The 19704-nt window shown below is 41.3% G+C and overlaps 1 protein-coding gene and 1 long non-coding RNA gene across 2 annotated transcripts; one reads left to right on the forward strand and one right to left on the reverse strand.

Annotated features, from left to right (window-relative positions):
- Positions 1-3420: 3420 nt before the first annotated feature.
- LOC306912554 lies at positions 3421-19637 on the reverse strand. Its single transcript, XR_013788398.1, has 3 exons — positions 19553-19637; positions 13541-13717; positions 3421-4378 (listed from the first exon to the last, which is right to left on the reverse strand). It is a non-coding gene; the product is annotated as an uncharacterized lncRNA (long non-coding RNA).
- LOC306912553 (cathepsin Z) lies at positions 5923-12353 on the forward strand. The gene is made up of 6 exons (XM_079488870.1): positions 5923-6082; positions 6187-6350; positions 8206-8385; positions 9211-9361; positions 10744-10909; positions 11243-12353. The coding sequence occupies exons 1-6, from the start codon at positions 5943-5945 to the stop codon at positions 11354-11356; spliced, it is 915 nt and encodes a 304-aa protein (XP_079344996.1). The 5' UTR covers positions 5923-5942; the 3' UTR covers positions 11357-12353.
- Positions 19638-19704: the final 67 nt, after the last annotated feature.

A 19704-nucleotide genomic window follows, 5' to 3' on the forward strand; every position in this document is an offset into this window, starting at 1 on the left:
TTACAATGGATGCATTTTCCATGCACTTTTTAGGTGTCCCTGCTTAAAACCACTTAAACTCTATACTAAAGTCTGACCAGTGTCCCCCAGGGGTCTATACTAAAAGTCTCCTGCATTTTTCCACCTACACCAAATCTCTTTTCCGGACATACAAGCTCACAACACGATGCATTTTGAGCGTGTAGATATGGTATTTTCAGTGGATGTTCGCCCATTTTCAGCGAATGTTGACCAATTACATGTCGCAGAATAGGGAGGCTATATAGGTTCATGTGGTTAAGTGGTCTTTTCAGTGACTTTTCCCTCTGTCAGGAATGTAGCAGACAAAGAAAAGGTCAAACATCAAGTGAGATGTCACTTTTAAAGCCCTCAGTGCCGAAATATAATAATACTAATCTGCGTATAGTTCCTGCTGACTCTGAAAGCTATTACAGCTGATGTGGAAAAAGACAAAGTAAGACAAGTAAACAAATACAGTATGCTGTCATTAACAGTCTGAATAAGATGTCCTCTTTAAATTGTAAATCAGATTAACCACTTTCAACCTGGTATCCATATTTTGTCATTATAGGCAAACATTTTCCAAAACGCCTCAAAGATTTACAGACTGTTTAAATAGTTATTAATACACAAAAACACAATTGATTTGTACGGTAAAGGCTGAAAAGTCCCAATCCCTGGCTGATGGCCTGCCGCTCAGGTAAGCATGCATGTCAAGCAGTGGTGCCCAAACTCTTTAGGCCCGTGACCCAAAAGACAAATAAGACATTCACCAGGGACCCAAATGAGTAAAATAGCAGATCTACAAGCTCACAACGCTGAGCGAAGCGGCGCGTTGTGAGCTTGTGAGTAGTATTTTCACTACTTTATGGAATTTCTTAGATTTTAGAATTATTTCATAAAAACTTTAGTTTTTGGGAAAGTTTTTTGAAAATGTTTTGAAATAATTATTAAAAACAAAATGTAGGAAACAAAAAAATTAAGGGACCCATAAAAATAAGTCCACGACCCACAAATGGGTCCCGACCCAGTGTTTGGGAACCAGTGGATTGTTGTTGACGTCTCTGAACAGGGAGTTCTTGAGTAACTTTTAACACGACAGTGATGTCCATCTAGGAGGTCAAAGGTCATATCCACCCACCCAGGCCCATTCATCATCAACCCTACATCAGACAACACACTCTATGTTCCATAAGGCAACAGCCTTCTTAAACCACTTAAGCCATATTCTACTATACTTAGTCGGACGACGATGTTGCACGGCAAAATAGCTGCTGATCTACACACTGAGCAGCAACCTGAGCTTGTAGATCGTCTAGGCGAAAGTGAAAGTGGGTTAGCTACTGCACTAGGTGTAGATCTATTTACTGTACCCAAGTACAATTTTGAGGTATTTTTAACTCAACTTTAAATTCTGATAATTTAGTACTTTCTACTTTTGGTACAGCCAGAATATTTCCACATTTCAGTATTGATACTTTTTCCACCACTGACTATGAGATACCGTAGAATAGATGGTAATGATTAATTGTGCAGGATGCCCTAATTGTGCCAAGCTTGACTCCATGTATCATCTGGTCATTTGATCTCTATCAACATGACAGGCTAGATTATGAACCCGGGAGTGACACACTCAAACAACCTCAAATTCATTCAAGTGTGGATAAGATCATCCACTAAATGTCTACAGGGATGGTTCTCAACCTTTTCAGGCCGCGACTCCCCAAAGTAATCATATTTCCACTGGGGACCCCCCAGCCTGACATTGACGAGTACTTTGAATGTTGGACAGACTTGAGGTATTACATTTAGACTCGGTTCCACAGATAAATATTCTGGAAAGTAGCTGATCTACAAGCTCACAACAAAAGATGCAAATGGTTTGCTCCAAAACACACTACTATACATAGGAACGATGGTCTGGAGTACACTTATGTAGTCGGGTAATTTACGCATTGATTGAATACTTTATTAGTCAAATATGTAATAAGCATGGAAGTACAGTAAAACACTGTGATAAAAGGATACAAAAATGTCCTAGACACTTGTTTCCACTGTGGTCCTATACTTCGATTCATCAACATAGCATAGAATATTAACACATTACATAAAATGTCATTGTCATCAACTAATACAAATAGTTTACACAGGAAGAAAAGGAAAAATGGAAGTGTACTGTATGTCCTCTCATTTCAAGGGGATTTAATATCTCCATGTGTAGTTTTCTGATGTATACTTTTTCAGGACAGTTTTGAAAGAAGCCAGCTAGTGACTCGTGTGACTTCATTTAATGGATGATGTCAGGGAATTCCACATTATGGTGGTAGGGTAGTAGAATGAAGTTTTGTGCTAAATTAGGGGACATCAGGTGTGAAACCCAACCATTCCGAAACACAGAAGCCCTACTTTGGCTTGTAGAGCTATTTCTGACGTGCGGCACCGTTGTACAAAGGAGCACAAATAAGGCATTTGGCTGCTACTAGTGAGTAGTTGTGGTTGAGAAGGTATTCCTGTGAAATGATTGTTAGGCGCTTAATCAAATTTAATTGGAAGTTTTAAAGCAATAGTGCTTCTGCATGCAAAAACACTCAGTTGATTGGACTTGATACTCATCTTGTAATATAACCTTGGTCATTAAGATATATGTACTATGAAATCCCAACAGGTCATTAGGCTTTGCATTAGTCTTCTGTGTGGAAAGTGACTGTTAATGCGAGCAAACTTTTCTGCTGAGTGCAAAGTCACCCTGCCTGTAGCCCAAAAGCCTAGGCTGGGCCATAGATGTCTGTTTTCATGTGGGTTGGACGGATCAAGACCTACTAATGCATTTTCAGGTTGCTAAGGTTATAAGATGACAACCATTGCCAGCAGACGTGATCAGCTGTCCTTAATTGTATTGTAACAAAATATGGGTTTTAAAGCAATAGTGCTTCTGCATGCAAAAACACTCAGTTGATTGGACTTGATACTCATCTTGTAATATAACCTTGGTCATTAAGATATATGTACTATGAAATCCCAACAGGTCATTAGGCTTTGCATTAGTCTTCTGTGTGGAAAGTGACTGTTAATGCGAGCAAACTTTTCTGCTGAGTGCAAAGTCACCCTAACCTGACTCCGCCAGATGGGGCAGCAGAGAGTACACTGGGTTCCCCCCTCCTGCTCCCATCTGGGAACTCTCCTGGCCAATCAGCAGCAGCTATCCCGCCTCTAGCTGCTGCTGATTGGCCAGGCCGTTTTGTGGCCGGGCATCGAGTCTGCCTGAGAGTTCCCAGATGGGAGCAGGAGGGGGGAACCCAGTGTACTCTCTGCTGCCCCATCTGGCGGAGTCAGGTTAAAGTCACCCTGCCTGTAGCCCAAAAGCCTAGGCTGGGCCATAGATGTCTGTTTTCATGTGGGTTGGACGGATCAAGACCTACTAATGCATTTTCAGGTTGCTAAGGTTATAAGATGACAACCGTTGCCAGCAGACGTGATCAGCTGTCCTTGTATTGTAACAAAATATTAATTAATAAATACATAAATAGTATAAAAGTAGGAATAATCTTGACATCGCATGGTTATTGTGCTGACAATGCACAGCGTATTGCCGTGTTCAGGTTTCGGTGTCCAGCAGTTGCCCAGGTTTAGGGTTGCGATCTGGAACCGGAGAAACCGGATCTACCATTGAGGAACCAGTAATCGGTTCGATCACATTTGGAACCGTTTTTCATCCCACTGTCTGTCAGAGATGAGTCCAATAATGTACAGATAACGTGAACCCGATATACTGTACATTAGTGGTTATGTGAGACCAGCTCAGTGGCCTTGTGGTTAGAGTGTCCGCCCTGAGACTGGGAGGTCGGGGTTCAATCCCCGGCCGGGTCATACCAAATACTCTAAAAATGGGACCCAGTGCCTCCCTGCTTGACACTCAGCATCAAGGGTTGGATTGGAGAGTCCCTGCGACATACAGCGTCATGTCCAGGGGGTGTACTTGTACATCAAGCTGCCTCACGCTATAGAAACAGGAGATAGGCTATGGGCCTCATGGCTCGGCAAGGCTACTTACTACTACTATGTGACAGTAAACACTGGATTGTTGCGTTCATGCTCAGTTTACAGGAACAACAAGTCTATGTCCAGAGCTGTTACTGTACATACATAATACATAGGCCTAAATGTCTGAATTGTCAGTGTGAATAAAATACTCATATAGTGGCAGATTACACCCCCTCCTGGGGAATCTTTGTCATGGCACAATTATGTTTTCACATCACACAATCGAGAGTTTCAGGCCTCTCTACCTGCCAACACCTTGGCCATCATGGTCATGGTGACACGCTGAAACCAAGCTGGTGACAGCCAGCCTCAACTGGACGAGCAGTCGAGCACCTTCCTAGGAAAGGTAGGCAGACACACAAATGGCACGCACGCACACACGCACACACACACACACACACACACACACACACACAGGTTGTAATATCAGGTCGTAATAATATGAGTTGGGGCAAAGTCTGACCAGGCCCTGGCTGAGGGAATCAGTTAGCCAAGCAAGACAGAAAGTAAATTTTGATTGCAGAAAATGCAAGAAAGATATGTACTTCTCAGTAATGTGCCACACTGGAGTCATGCATATAGAGACAACAGGTGCAATAGTGACTGAGTCAGTGTTTTTGGTGATCCGATGACTGACAGTGACATGGAAACTGTTCATGTACGGAGAGTAAACCTGGAAATTGAAAAGGAAAATTCCGAACAGCCTGAAGTGAAGATGACAGCTACTGTACCAGCAACAACTGTAGGTCTAATTCTTCTCTGCTGCTCATGAATTGGAGTGAATGGAAGAACTACATATAAACTATGAATAAATGAGAAGAGGGACAGAAAGTGTGTGATTACATTCACTGACTTACATCAACTGGTTGATAAGCTTGCTTTGGCTACTTTGCAGCTACTTATTGTTTATCAATTTGGAAAGATATGGGGGAGCTGCTGGATGATGGAGGGAGAGAGGCATGCCTCCTGCTGGAAATTCAGCTGAGGGCAACTTACTATGAATGTGGTTATTGGTGCTAGTGCTGTGAAGGTGATTAGTTATTTCATCTTAATTTGTTACATTAATGACCTGAACCCTAACATCCCTATTCTAGGCATCTTGTTATAGGACAGAAAATACAAAAAGGAAACAAAACGTCAAAAATAGAAAAACATTCAGCAAATTGGAGTAACATTCAGCGAAATTTTGGTGAACATTTGGCCACAAAAAAGGCTCACATTCTCACAATGTGTGTGGCGTTGTACAATATTTTTGCTATTTGACATACATCAAGTTAAAATGGGGGAAAGTGAGTTTTGGTATTAAAGCAAGTGTTAAATAGCCCTATGTTCTGATAGTAATCATTGCTAGTGTTCAGTTTACTTTATTAAAACAGAAAATACAATGTCATGTCGGAATACCAATTGAATCCAATCAGGTGAGAGAATGCACACAGTATACAGGATAAACTGTGAAATTGGAATTTATCAATGAAAAGGATATGGAGACAAAATTAGAACACTGTACATTTCAAGCTGAAAGTGATATGGCACTTTTGACATGGTGGTGTGACCTTTCATAACAGTTAGAAATAGAATCCACTTGAGAAATGTTCTGACATGAAATATGGTATAGTTACCTACACATGCTGAGAAAGCATTAAAATGCAGATGAGAAAAGTCATACATAGTGGCATTATATCCATGTGAGGTTGGGAACACTGTAGTAACTTCACACAAGTCACATTTCTGAGTGCAGAAGATTAGTGCTGCACTGGCCTCTGCAGGTTGAAACCAGGAATCATTAAACCAGAAAGCCAGGAATAATTAAATCATGATTGAGATGACTTCTGGTGACATGTTCTATGCCAAACATTAGGGGGCACTGTAGGCATGTAAGAGAGGAGGAGAGATAAACAAACATGGCGTCGCTAGTAATAACTGTGTTATTGTTGTTATTTTATGGATCGTTTATTTGGGAATATGCGGAGAGCAATGGAATACAGAATATATCCGGTTCATGCTACAAACCGATCAGGGACAACAGACCAGATTATGTCAGGTAAATTGCAGTTTGGAGATTTATTTGTTGACTTTGTTGTGCTTAGATCATTGAACCCACATAGCTGGACCAGAGCTAGAACCCACATATCATTCCTTTTGCAGGACATATGCCAGGCCACATGAATACGTAAATGTCTCGGATCTTCCGTCCTCCTGGGACTGGAGAAACATCGATGGGAAGAACTATGTGAGCGCCACAAGAAACCAACACATTCCTCAGTACTGTGGCTCATGCTGGGCCATGGGAGCCACCAGTGCACTGGCAGGTCATATAAGTTCATTAGATAAATAGTGGCACAATATGTTGTTGCATGACTAAATGTGTCTTTACAGTCTCTAATTAAAGAGGGTATTGTTTGGTTAAAACAAACAAGTGTTTTGTAAATCTCTATAATCTAATAGTATTAATGTAATTATTACTATAGTGCATTTGTTCTGTAACAGGGGTCTTAACAGTTTAAGAATGTAGTGTTCCAGTTAGTAAGAGAAATCTATGAAAATCTGGGAACTAAATCGTTACCAAGAAATTTCTTCACCAATGTGTTTCTAAAGGTGTCTAATAACATGTACTAAAAGTTTGAAATTCAACTCCCGTGGGAAAATTGAGTTATTAGCATAATATGTGACCATACCCATAACATCCTATATAAGGCAAAAAAGTCCAAATTTCATCATTCTTTAAGTAGCATGTGACATATGAAACTAGGGTGATTTCATGATTCTGATTAGTTTTGCACAAAAAACACTCCTTGGGAGGAAAACGGCCACACAAACGTGATGAGGTCAGCACATTTGGTCAACTGGATATGGCCTAATTTAGCCCAAGGAGTGTTTTTTGTGCAAAACTAATGCTTGGAATGGATTCAGAATCATGAAATCACCCTAGTTTCATATGTCACATGCTACTTAAAGAATGATGAAATTTGGACTTTTTTGCCTTATATAGGATGTTATGGGTATGGTCACATATTATGCTAATAACTCAATTTTCCCACGGGAGTTGAATTTCAAACTTTTAGTACACGTTATTAGACACCTTTAGAAACACATTGGTGAAGAAATTTCTTGGTAACGATTTAGTTCCCAGATTGGTCAAATACCTGATAAAATGCCCTTACTAAGTTCCACTTTTATGTTAGATTATTATATCTCTGCTGTCGGGAGGAAACCACCTAACTCCAAAATGTTCATTTTTCAGGAAAAGAAAAATATACATTTTTCAGGAAATTTATAAAACCTTATATTTTGAAAACAAAGCAATACTGCCTCGTCAAAGATGGTGTCGTGAATTTATTGTCAATTACTTGCATGAGAGGGGGAGAGGTGGTGGAGTTAGCTGTTTTAGCAGACAGTTTGAGGGTGCAATGGAGTTAGGAGGTTTTGTCCAAAGTGTGTTTTAATACTTTCCATTGGTTCAATATTTTCGAATTAACACGCAGATGTAAAAGGTGTTCAATAGTGTGTGTGTGTGTGTGTGTGTACTGCATATAATACTTTCTCATCATCAACATAGACTACAGTAGCGCACCTATAGTTAAGCTACAGTATGTTGACAAACGTAGTATGTGTGTGCGCGCGCGTCTGTGTGTACGTATTTACCTGTTCTCATTTATTTGTGTCATTACTTCCAATTCCACTGGGTCATGTATAAATTCTCTCTCCTGGTTGCCGGTTGGATATAATTGGCATCCTGGCCTTAAACGGCATTTCCCATTTACTAAAGAGCTGAAGAGACAGGAATACAGAACCCTGTTACTATACAAACACTTATTGTAGTAATAACATTAATATTGAACTACATGTCATTCCTTTGGTGTATAACAACGATGATGGCAACGATGGCTCAGGGGTAGAGTGGCTGGATGGAAACCGCAAGGTTGCCAGTTCGAACCCGGGCTCCCCCAGAGTTAGTGTCGAAGTGTCCTTGAGCAAGACACTGAACCCCTAATTGCTCCCGATGTGCTGATTGGTGCCTTGCATGGTTTCCGCCGCCATCGGTGTATGAATGTGTGTGTGAATGGGTGAATATAATGCACAATCTATGTAAAGTGCCTTGGATAAAGGCGCTATATAATATACATATATAGGCACCATTTACCATTTATGATATTTTGGCCCTAGATCGGATCAATATCAAGCGTGGAGGAGCCTGGCCCTCAGCCTATCTGTCTGTCCAGAATGTGATCGACTGTGGCAGGGCGGGCTCCTGCTACGGAGGAGACCACCTCAGGGTGTACGCCTACGCTCACCAAAACGGCATCCCTGATGAAACCTGCAATAACTACCAGGCCAAGAATCAAAGTGAGCTACGGTACTCGTAACTATTTTAATTGCGTGGGTTGGTTCATGACACATGTTTTAGAGGTAGAGAGGCCTGAAACTCTCGATTGTGTGATGTGAAAACATAATTGTGCCATGACAAAGATTCCCCAGGAGGGGGTGTAATCTGCCACTATATGAGTATTTTATTCACACTGACAATTCAGACATTTAGACCTATGTATTATGTATGTACAGTAATGTGACAAAATACTGTATATATTCTGTATTTAAGCCTATGAGCTAAGAGCTGTCCACTCCACACCAAGCACTATAAATACAAGTTTAGTAAAAACAAATCTTAATCAATTCAAGTGGATGTCCACACCACAACTATTACTACAACAGTGGTGAACAATATATAGTTATAGTTATTATAATTGTAGTTACAGTTATGGTTAAAAATGCCATATATTGGCCCGGGCCGGCCTAGCGGTCTGAGCACCTAGGCTGGCAATCCAGCCTGACAACGTGTCGCAGGTTGTTCCCCCATCTCTCTCCCCGTTTCCTGTCGACCTATGTGTATCTATCGAAGGCAAAAAGCCCCCAAAATATCTAACTAATCTCTGCATTTTCATCTATAATGAATAAATAATATGATCTTATCATGCTTAAGCCTAATTAATAAAGATAACGGTGCTTGATTGCAGACAACAGACTTTCAAGTTATTGCTGTAGCAACATGTCACATGATCTATATGAACCATGATAGCTTTAGATTTGGAATACTTTTTGATCGTCAACCACATCTATCTTACATGAATGTGCACCATTATAAAGAATATTCTCCATGTGTCTACACTACAGAGTGTGAGCTCTTCAACCAGTGTGGTACGTGCACCTTCTTTGATGCGTGCGATGTGGTGAAGAACTACACGCTGTGGAAGGTGGGAGACTATGGAGAGGTCTCCGGCAGGGACCACATGAAGGCTGAGCTCTACACGAACGGACCCATCAGGTACTATAGGACAGCTCATTTGTCTGGAATCTTATTTACGTGTATGTATGTTTTGCATGTTACATGTATTTACATGTATGAAAGGGGAAAAAATCTAATCATGTGGATCTTGGGATCCATTCCACATGGCCGTGGGAACAGCGTGGTTCCAATGTGGATCTTGGACTTTATGTAGCCAGCCTGTGACGTCAGTCGTCTATGACGGGTGCTTCGAAAGTCTATACCACTTGTTGCAAGGACACGCTGTGATTGGTCAGTGCACTTGTGCAAGGATGCGCTGTGATCGGCCAGTAGCCACTTTGAGTTAAGAGTGGCAGTCGGGGAAAACGCTCTCGGCCAGAATTCACTATTTTCTGCCCATTGAGGCACTTCCATGTTGGCCGCCAACGTGTGGTTATAAGCACAACCGGTAGGGTCATCTGGCTACTTAAAATAGCAACCGAGAGGCGGTCAATTGGCCCACAGGTTGAGTATCACTCTATAACATATCTACTGTATGATGTATGACTCCATATTTGGGCAAGGTTTCAGCCTGATCACAGGCCCACACTGACTTCCGTAATAATATAAGTTAAATATTTGCAGACACACAGACCCAGCGCTCTTATAATTTAGTTGGCTAGACTCCTACAGAGCCACACCTTAGAAAGGTGGCAATCACAAGTCATAAAATTGCAGAATGGCAAAAATGTGACAGTAAACTAAAGTAAACAGTGCAGTAGTAGGATATGTGGGATACAGTACATCATATGGTGTGCCAGGCAGTGACTGTGTGGTGACAGGGAGTCACAGTTGTGACGAGCTGTGGAGTCACAGCTCATTTCAGTTACCTGCTGTATTTTAAACAGTGATAAAAATAAAATAAAATAACTACAGTAGGAAACCATGTGATTGTGTTTTATTTATTTAATTTATTTTTTTGGTATTAAACTAGCAAGAACTGACAACGCTACTGTCCTACAGAACGAAAACAAATCCAATGCAATGCAACATGATGCTGATTATGTGCAACGGGAGTGCCGTGCTTTGGATGCATGCGTAAAGGGAGATATAGTCCATTTGTAGACGGATTTTCTGCATGATGTGATGCTTCATATCCAATCCATATAAGTAAAATAGTGGAAGCCTATTTTTTGTGTTACAAAAATATATTTTTTTTGAACATGTCTATGGGATTTAGAATGGAGAAAATAACTCGACTTTTGCTAGTCACCATACAAGGTTGTACACTAACTAGTACACTAGTGTTATGATCGTCAGTGTACCATCCTAACTTGGCTAGTAATTTGTAAAGTTCTAATGATCATTCAAGTGTTGTGGTGGTAATTCATGATGATGATTCACGCATCTTCACAATTTACAAGCCTCTCTTTCTCTCTTAGCTGTGGAGTGATGGCCACGGCTGGATTAGAAGCCTACACTGGGGGGATCTTTGCAGAGTTCCACCCTCTCTCCCTCATGAACCACATCATATCAGTGGCTGGCTGGGGTGTGGCGGAGGACGGCACAGAGTACTGGATCATCAGGAACTCATGGGGAGAGTTCTGGGTCGGTCTGCTTCTCTATATATAGACTCTAGTCTCTAACCATACCCTGTCAACCCTGTCTGAAGACTGGGGTTAAATCACACATGACTGTAGCTGAAGAGCTTGATATACTTTGTCACACACCGAAAATAGCTGATCTATCTACAAGCTCATAACATGTCACACTGCGATGCTTGCTTTGTAGATTAGCCATTTTTGGTACGGGACACCATCGCGCAACTATGTATAAATTTGGCTTAACAGTTACTACTGCCAGTGCTGTAAAAACAGTGGTGTTTTTGACAATTTGCTATTGCTGTACGGACTGTTAAAAGATGATTATTTATGCTTTCAGGGAGAACATGGCTGGGCTAGAATCGTCACCAGTGCCTATAAGGGAGGAAAGGGCAATTGGTACAACCTGGCCATTGAGAAGAGCTGTGCATATGGAGATCCTATTGTGACGTAGGATGGACATTCAAAGAATCTGGTTATGCTTGTTATGGATCTATTCATCAGATTATTAATCGGCTGGCCATAAGATGCTAGAAATCATTTCCCCCTCTTTTTTATTTAACATTTGTAATGAAACATAAAAGCCTGAGACTGCCACATTCAAAGGACCAGAGTATCTGTCGTAGATATAAGCAATCTAGAGACCCATTGACCAAATTCACACAGTGGCCATTTGTCTCTGATGTCATAGACTGGGACGGGAGAGGGCTCACTCACCCTGCCCGGAGTGGGACTTGTCACTATCTGAAGGACATCAGAGAACACCGCCATCTGAATGATATGGTCACAGTTGAGTTGAATGTATACTTATTTGCACAAGGTTGGGGTGGGGTTGGGTGTGGGAGATACAAATCTAGAATCTGAATCTGAATTGCTGGTTGGAAAGTATTCAAGAAGTTACATTACATTATTCCAAATGCATTCGTGACAGGCCTTATTTCATCTTTTGATTCTAGTTAAAAAGATGCATAAATAAACCTACAATGTCTATGGAGGTCGTCTCGCCACGAAATGTAAACCTTGGTGTCGGGTAGGATACCTGCTGTACGTTTTGACAATGTTAAAGTTATTTGCACCAGATTGGACACTGTTGTATTCGGACAATGTTACAATGGCGTCTGTTAGGAGAGACAACGGACATAAACTTAAAGTTTGTAGTTGTAATTTAGGATTTTTAGTGACTCGCAGGCCTTTTGCCGTTTACCTTTACATGTTGACTGTGGTTAAAGAACACTGGTTGTTTCTTGTAGCATTTTGAAAATAATTGCCAATTCATCCTTTGTACGTAACATGATGCGTTGACGATATACCCTGTGAATTATTTTGCTAGTATTACTTCACTGCCATCACCAACATCACTTGCAGCCAAAATGAACTGAGGCTTTGTCCCACCTGCTTATTTTTTTGTGATGTCATGCCAAGAGGTTTGTATGAAGACAATGCAAAAAGCTTTTTTTTTTAAAGAAAAGCTGACTACACTAGTGTTTGTTAGACAAAATGAAAAGTAAAATGCACTGTTCTGTTTAATGATAAAACATTGACAAACTGTGATCCTGCTGATCTGTAGTGTTAAACTACAACTGTTTGAATAGAAAGCAATGAGGAGGACCACAATGGAAATAAGACTAACCTTTGTGTTTTATACTTTTGCCAGATATGTACAAATATATGTTAATTTGCATTTGCAATAAAAATCAGAAATACATTTGCTATTATACTGTTTGGTGAACATATTGATGTACAAAACTTACTTACTGAAATGTTATGGCCATTTTAAATATGCTCAGGAGGGGTTAATTGCAATTCTCACGTAATTTCTTATTCGTAATATTACATTCTTCAAAAGGTGGGTATCACTCATTCAAAACATTTGTTTTCTAAGCAAAATGTCAGGACTACTACTTGGATGAAGAAATCAGGTAAAGGGGTACTGACAAAAAGGTTTGAGAACCTCTGCACTGCAATACCACTACCAATGACGGCTCATAAAGAGCCTGCTGTATACATCCAACAAAGTCAGTTTCCCATCCAGTCAATTAGTGCAACGTTTTTGGCCGGGGACCCCTGGAAATGCTTTGGCAATGTCTCGGGACCCCCGCCCCGCCCCCTCCCGACCCCCAATATAAATTGATTGCTACAATAACCTTAACCAATTTTGGGCGGGAACCCCTTTTGGTGTTTTAAGCATTGTTATAATTTAGCTATTGAAAAATAGCAGATCTACAAGCTCATAGCGCGCGGCGCGCTACGAGCTTGTAGGTCTGCTATTTTAGAAAAATCGTGAAAATAAAATTTAAAAAAAATCTTTTTTTTTTTTTAAATAATAAAATATTTTTTTTTTTTTTTTTAAATAATTTGGCGACCCCCCGAGGGGTCGCGACCCACGGGTTGAGAACCCCTGAATTAGTGGAGTAGTATAGATCAGTGGTTCCCAAACGTTTCAGATCGAGAACCAAAGAAAAGAGACATTTGATGTCTCCCTGGCTGTGACCCAAACTAGTGAAAATGGCAGATCTATAAGCTTACAATGTGGTGCGGTGCAACACGTGAGCTTGTAGATCGTCTATTTTCACTAGTTTGGAAACCAAAAACCAGAGCAAATTGGAATGCTATACTAAACAGAGAATACTTTACTTACTTATGCCTATCGCAGGTTTTCATGGAGCATAGGCCGTTGAGTCCTCTATCCTGTTTTCATGTCAGGCTACATTGCTTGATGTCAAGGTCCCTGGCGCCAGGTGTTCTTTGACCTTCCTCTCTTTCTTGTGCCTTGAGGGTTCCATCTAAGGGCTTGTCGCATGTTGCTGGTATTGGCCTTCAACAGAGAATACCATGAGCACTGTGACACATCCGAAACTAAGTAAATCATCTACTCTGTAGTCTGTACACCTGGCTCCCAAGAGGAGACAGATATGCACCCACTGCACACAAGATGTGCAATTTCTAACTGCCTGCTTAAAGGACAACTTTAGTTTTTTTCAACCAAGGTTCATGTTTTAGGTTGTTATTAGAGAAAGTATAAGATGAGTGTTATTTTTTTTCCCATTTGCTGCATTCTTTAGTTTTAGCGATTTTAGCTATTTTTGACAGGGGGGCGGGGGCATTCGAACATGGGGATACATATGTAATTTTTTAGGAAGTTTTATAGCTATTTATTGTTTTATTATTTACTAACTAAAAAATAAATTCATCGCATGGATTCACCTGGGACGTATCTTCAGTGATGTTCCCTGAGGTCAACAGGGTTTCGGGTCTTCCAACATCATGCCCCTCACTCAGGCGACCCAGCCAGGGTTGATCAAATCCCGACTTACGTCCCAGTAGCTACCCTTGATCAGTCCATCAGGGATAAATCTGGCTCGTGGAAGGACTAGGCTCTGTGGGTTGACTCCTGACCGGGCCCCTCCTACGTCTCACCAGGTCCACTCCTGCTCTCACCAGGCCCAGGACCTGTGCGTTGCACCAGACGCAGTACCAGGCACTCCATTCAGGAGTGGTGGACTATAATGGCCCTCCTAAAGGCCTCACCAAGGTTTGTTGGGCTTCCTCCTCACGGAGGACACAGGCTGGGGCGCTAACCCATACTGCTCACCCGGGTGCCGTCTACATTCCGGCTGTCACCCGTCTCTCCGGTGGTCACCAGACTATACCTGGTTGTCACATAGTCTATTCCTATGAGTCACTATAAATATTGGAAATCACTATAGTCTATAGACCCCAGGAAATTACATCTGGCTACAAAAGATCACTGAATGTGAAGGGGGTGACAAACTGACCTGTTGAGCCATACAACCCAGTATGGCAGCCCCCTATAGTACCCCCCTTCACATTCAGTAGATCCTGTGATCTTTTGTGGCCAGATATAATTTCCTGCAGGTCTAGTAGGACTATAGTAAATAATAATCGCTATCAAATTTTATAAAAAAATACATATTTAGCTCCATGTTCAAATGCCCCCGCCCCCCGGTCAAAAATAGCTAAAATCGCTAAAACGAAAGAAAGCAGCAAATGAAAAAAAATGAACACTCATCTTTTACTTTCTCTAATAACAACCTAAAACATGAACCTTGGTTGAAAAAAACTAAAGTTGTCCTTTAAAAAGAAAAGTCCAGAAATGGGTGAAGTACAGACATGTGCAAACACAGCAGAAACATGTGTGAGCTGTTGTGACTAGTGCAAAACCACCATAAAAACTTTTTCTTAACAACAAAAGCACACTTTTTGTTTGTATTGTTAAGTTAATTTGACCTACAATGTTACACAGCTATGGCCTGTCTATAGGCCTATAGCTTTTCCCCCCACAATTGGCAATATAAATATGTTTTTTGTGTGGTGCTAGCCACTCCTATAGAGCGTCGCAGTCTCGCCCTTTTTATGACGACGCTAGGACCAGAAGTGAATTCCTCATTCATTTTTCCCATAGACATTTCAAAAAGTATTTATTTAAAGACGATTACGCCACGGAAAAGGCCAACTCGAGTTGTGACAAATCATGACAACAAACACATTTTGGGCCGAACAAATAATTACAAAGAAGAAAAACAACAAAAAAAGTGTTGTAACCTGCCGTTTTCTTCTTCTTTCTAATTATTTGTTCGGCCAGAAAAATTGTGTTTGTTGTCATGATTTGTCACAACTCGAGTTGGCTTTGTACGAGGCTTAAAATGTCTTTAAATAAATACTTTTTGAAATGTCTATCCCTGGTAGGGGGCGGGACTGCGACGCTCTATAGACAGCAATGTGTGTCCGTATGTATGTCCCTGTGTCCGTCTGTCCGAGTACGGAAATAGCATTTGTTGGCCACAGGCCAGGGAGGAGAGCTTGTACAGTACAGTACAGTACAGTACAGTACAGTACAGTACAGTACAGTACAGTACAGTACAGTACAGTACAGTACAGTACAGTACAGTACAGTACAGTACAGTACAGCACCACTCAGTTCAGACGGGTCCTATTTTTATTTTATGTAAAGCTATGTTTTCCATGCCAATAACATCAAAGTGAAAAGCAAGAAAAAACTCACACAAATTGTTAAGCAAGCAACCAAACCAAAGTATTGGAAATTGGAAATACTCAAGTAAAGTACAACTAAAATTGTACTTAAAGGACAACTTTTTTTCAACCAAGGTTCATGTTTTAGGTTGTTATTAGAGAAAGTAAAAGATGAGTGTTATTTATTTCATTTGCTGCTTTCTTTCGTTTTAGCGATTTTAGCTATTTTTGACAGGGGGGCAGGGCATTCATGGGGCTAAATATGTATTTTTTATAACATCTTATAGCAATTTCTTTTTTATTATTTATTATAGTCCTACTAGTCCTACTACCTATTATCCCCACATTTACACCCACTTTGTAACGGACCCGCAGTCTACCTTTTATTGTGATGTTCAGGAAGTGTTGACATGCTGGCCCTTCAATTTGACATGGGTCTAGTTAAGGATAATTGGTGATTGGAACACAGGTAGCTCAGCTGTGGAGGAGGGGACTGGTTTAAAACAGTCCTCCATGGTTGAGCATCAGAGACAAACATTTGTTGAATATAAGGATGGAAAGGACGGCCAAAGGAAAGGCGATGGAACGTATAAACGTAAAGGAGAATTGAGTGACCTTGTGATAGTTGTAAAAATGCAGATCTACAAAGCATTAGGTGTAATATAATTATTTATAATCATAATGTACATTTCAGTTGGAACAAACCATGGACACACTGACTCAACAATTAGCACCCAGCTGGAAAGAGGACATGGTGAAAATCTATTTATTGTTTATTATGGTCCGATGGTCTTGTGTTACATTCTTTGAGGTTTATTGTTTTCATATTGCATTTGATATCTGCACTGTATAGATTGTATTGGTTATGTAAATATGGTTTAAGTGAACAGCTTGTGTTTATATATGTTGGATGTTTTTGATTATTGTCTGATTTATGATGCATATTATGTTTATTTTAATTCTACATTGATTCATTAATAAAGCAATTTAAAATCATCCGTCAGTCTTCAACCTTATTGGCCAGCTGGGTAAATCATCAGTCAGTCTTCAACCTTATTGGCCAGCTGGGTCTGCTACACACTTGGCAGATAAATAGTTTCTGCTGCACTTTCATTACAGTAGAAAACTCCTCCCAGTTTAATAATGCAGCAACAAGAACGCATTCAAAAGTAACAGCCTACAGCATATCCCACACCACATGGATACACACCTCCCACACCACATGGATACACACATCCCACACCACATGGATACACACATCCCACACCACATGGATACACACATCCCACACCACATGGATACACACATCCCACACCACATGGATACACACATCCATCCCACACCACATGGATACACACATCCATCCCACACCACATGGATACACACATCCCACACCACATGGATACACACATCCCACACCACATGGATACACACATCCCACACCACATGGATACACACATCCCACACCACATGGATACACACATCCATCCCACACCACATGGATACACACATCCCACACCACATGGATACACACATCCCACACCACATGGATACACACATCCCACACCACATGGATACACACATCCCACACCACATGGATACACACATCCCACACCACATGGATACACACATCCCACACCACATGGATACACACATCCCACACCACATGGATACACACATCCCACACCACATGGATACACACATCCCACACCACATGGATACACACATCCCACACCACTTGGATACACACATCCCACACCACATGGATACACACATCCCACACCACATGGATACACACATCCCACACCACATGGATACACACATCCATCCCACACCACATGGATACACACATCCATCCCACACCACATGGATACACACATCCCACACCACATGGATACACACATCCATCCCACACCACATGGATACACACATCCATCCCACACCACTTGGATACACACATCCCACACCACATGGATACACACATCCCACACCACATGGATACACACATCCATCCCACACCACACGGATACACACATCCATCCCACACCACATGGATACACACATCCCACACCACATGGATACACACACATCCCACACCACATGGATACACACACCCCACACCACATGGATACACACACCCCACACCACATGGATACACACATCCCACACCACATGGATACACACACCCCACACCACATGGATACACACACCCCACACCACATGGATACACACATCCCACACCACATGGATACACACACACCCCACACCACATGGATACACACATCCCACACCACATGGATACACACATCCCACACCACATGGATACACACATCCCACACCACATGGATACACTCATCCCACACCACATGGATACACACACATCCCACACCACATGGATACACACATCCCACACCATGGATACACACATCCATCCCACACCATGGATACACACATCTCACACCACATGGATACACACATACCACACCACATGGATACACACATCCCACACCACATGGATACACACACATCCCACACCACATGGATACACACATCCCACACCATGGATACACACATCCATCCCACACCATGGATACACACATCTCACACCACATGGATACACACATACCACACCACATGGATACACACATACCACACCACATGGATACACACATCTCACACCACATGGATACACACATCCCACACCACATGGATACACACATACCACACCACATGGATACACACATCCCACACCACATGGATACACACATCCCACACCACATGGATACACACACATCCCACACCACATGGATACACACATCCATCCCACACCACATGGACACACACATCCCACACCACATGGATACACACATTCCAACTGCAGTTTGTGTTATGACAATTTGACCACCTGTAAATGCTGAATATGCTAAATCAAAATATGTGGAGATTTTAAAGATGCATGAATGGTGACGCTCAAATCATTTATTTTTAACTCATATTTTACTTTGCAGTAATCCAAATTTGTATTCAGATTAAATTAGATTTGGTTTTGTAATCCAGGGGATTAATGTTACTATTATATAAACAAATGACTTGCAATTTGGATTCAGTAACCGACTATATTATATAAGTAATATATGACCCAACCCTGTGGGCTGCTAGGGGTCAAACATGGTTTAAGCTGCTCTTGGTGAAGCCATTCACTGTGGCAGCCTCAGTCAGTCATTGTTTTGCAAACCAACTGGTTCAGCAGGTCGTGCCTATAGAACAGCAGGCATTCTTGTTCTAAACAATCAAACACTGCATTTCCAAATTCCAATGAAACCATGCACACTGGCACAGTCTTATTCCTTCCAGGGAGGCAATTACTTAATTAGCTTGCTCTCTTAACCATAATGGCATTTGTTGGCTGCTACACGTACGTAACGTGACCCACCTTCTTAAAATAATGGCTATGACTGTCGTTTTAAACGTAAAAAAAGGAAACTAAAGTGAACCAAATATGCATATGACATAACATGTAAGATTTGACACAAGGATATGACAACAAAATACCTAACAGACAGTAGGCCTACACAAAAAAAAGCAATATCCTTAAATGTCAAGTTGGGACAATAGTATAGAAGTTTCACATTCCTGTGTTTAATAATAATACACTTACCCAACAACAAACCGTTGACGAGGGGTTTGTATTAATCTTGTGTCCCTCGGAGATGTCAATTTGTTGACACCCATGTGGAGTCCCCCACCCAACTCGACCCACAGGCTCAGGCTGAACTGAAGAGAAGAGTCTGATTGCGAAATCACATCATC

This window comes from Electrona antarctica (genome assembly GCF_951216825.1).
Source record: "Electrona antarctica genome assembly, chromosome: 19".
In the NCBI taxonomy this organism is placed as follows: domain Eukaryota; kingdom Metazoa; phylum Chordata; class Actinopteri; order Myctophiformes; family Myctophidae; genus Electrona; species Electrona antarctica.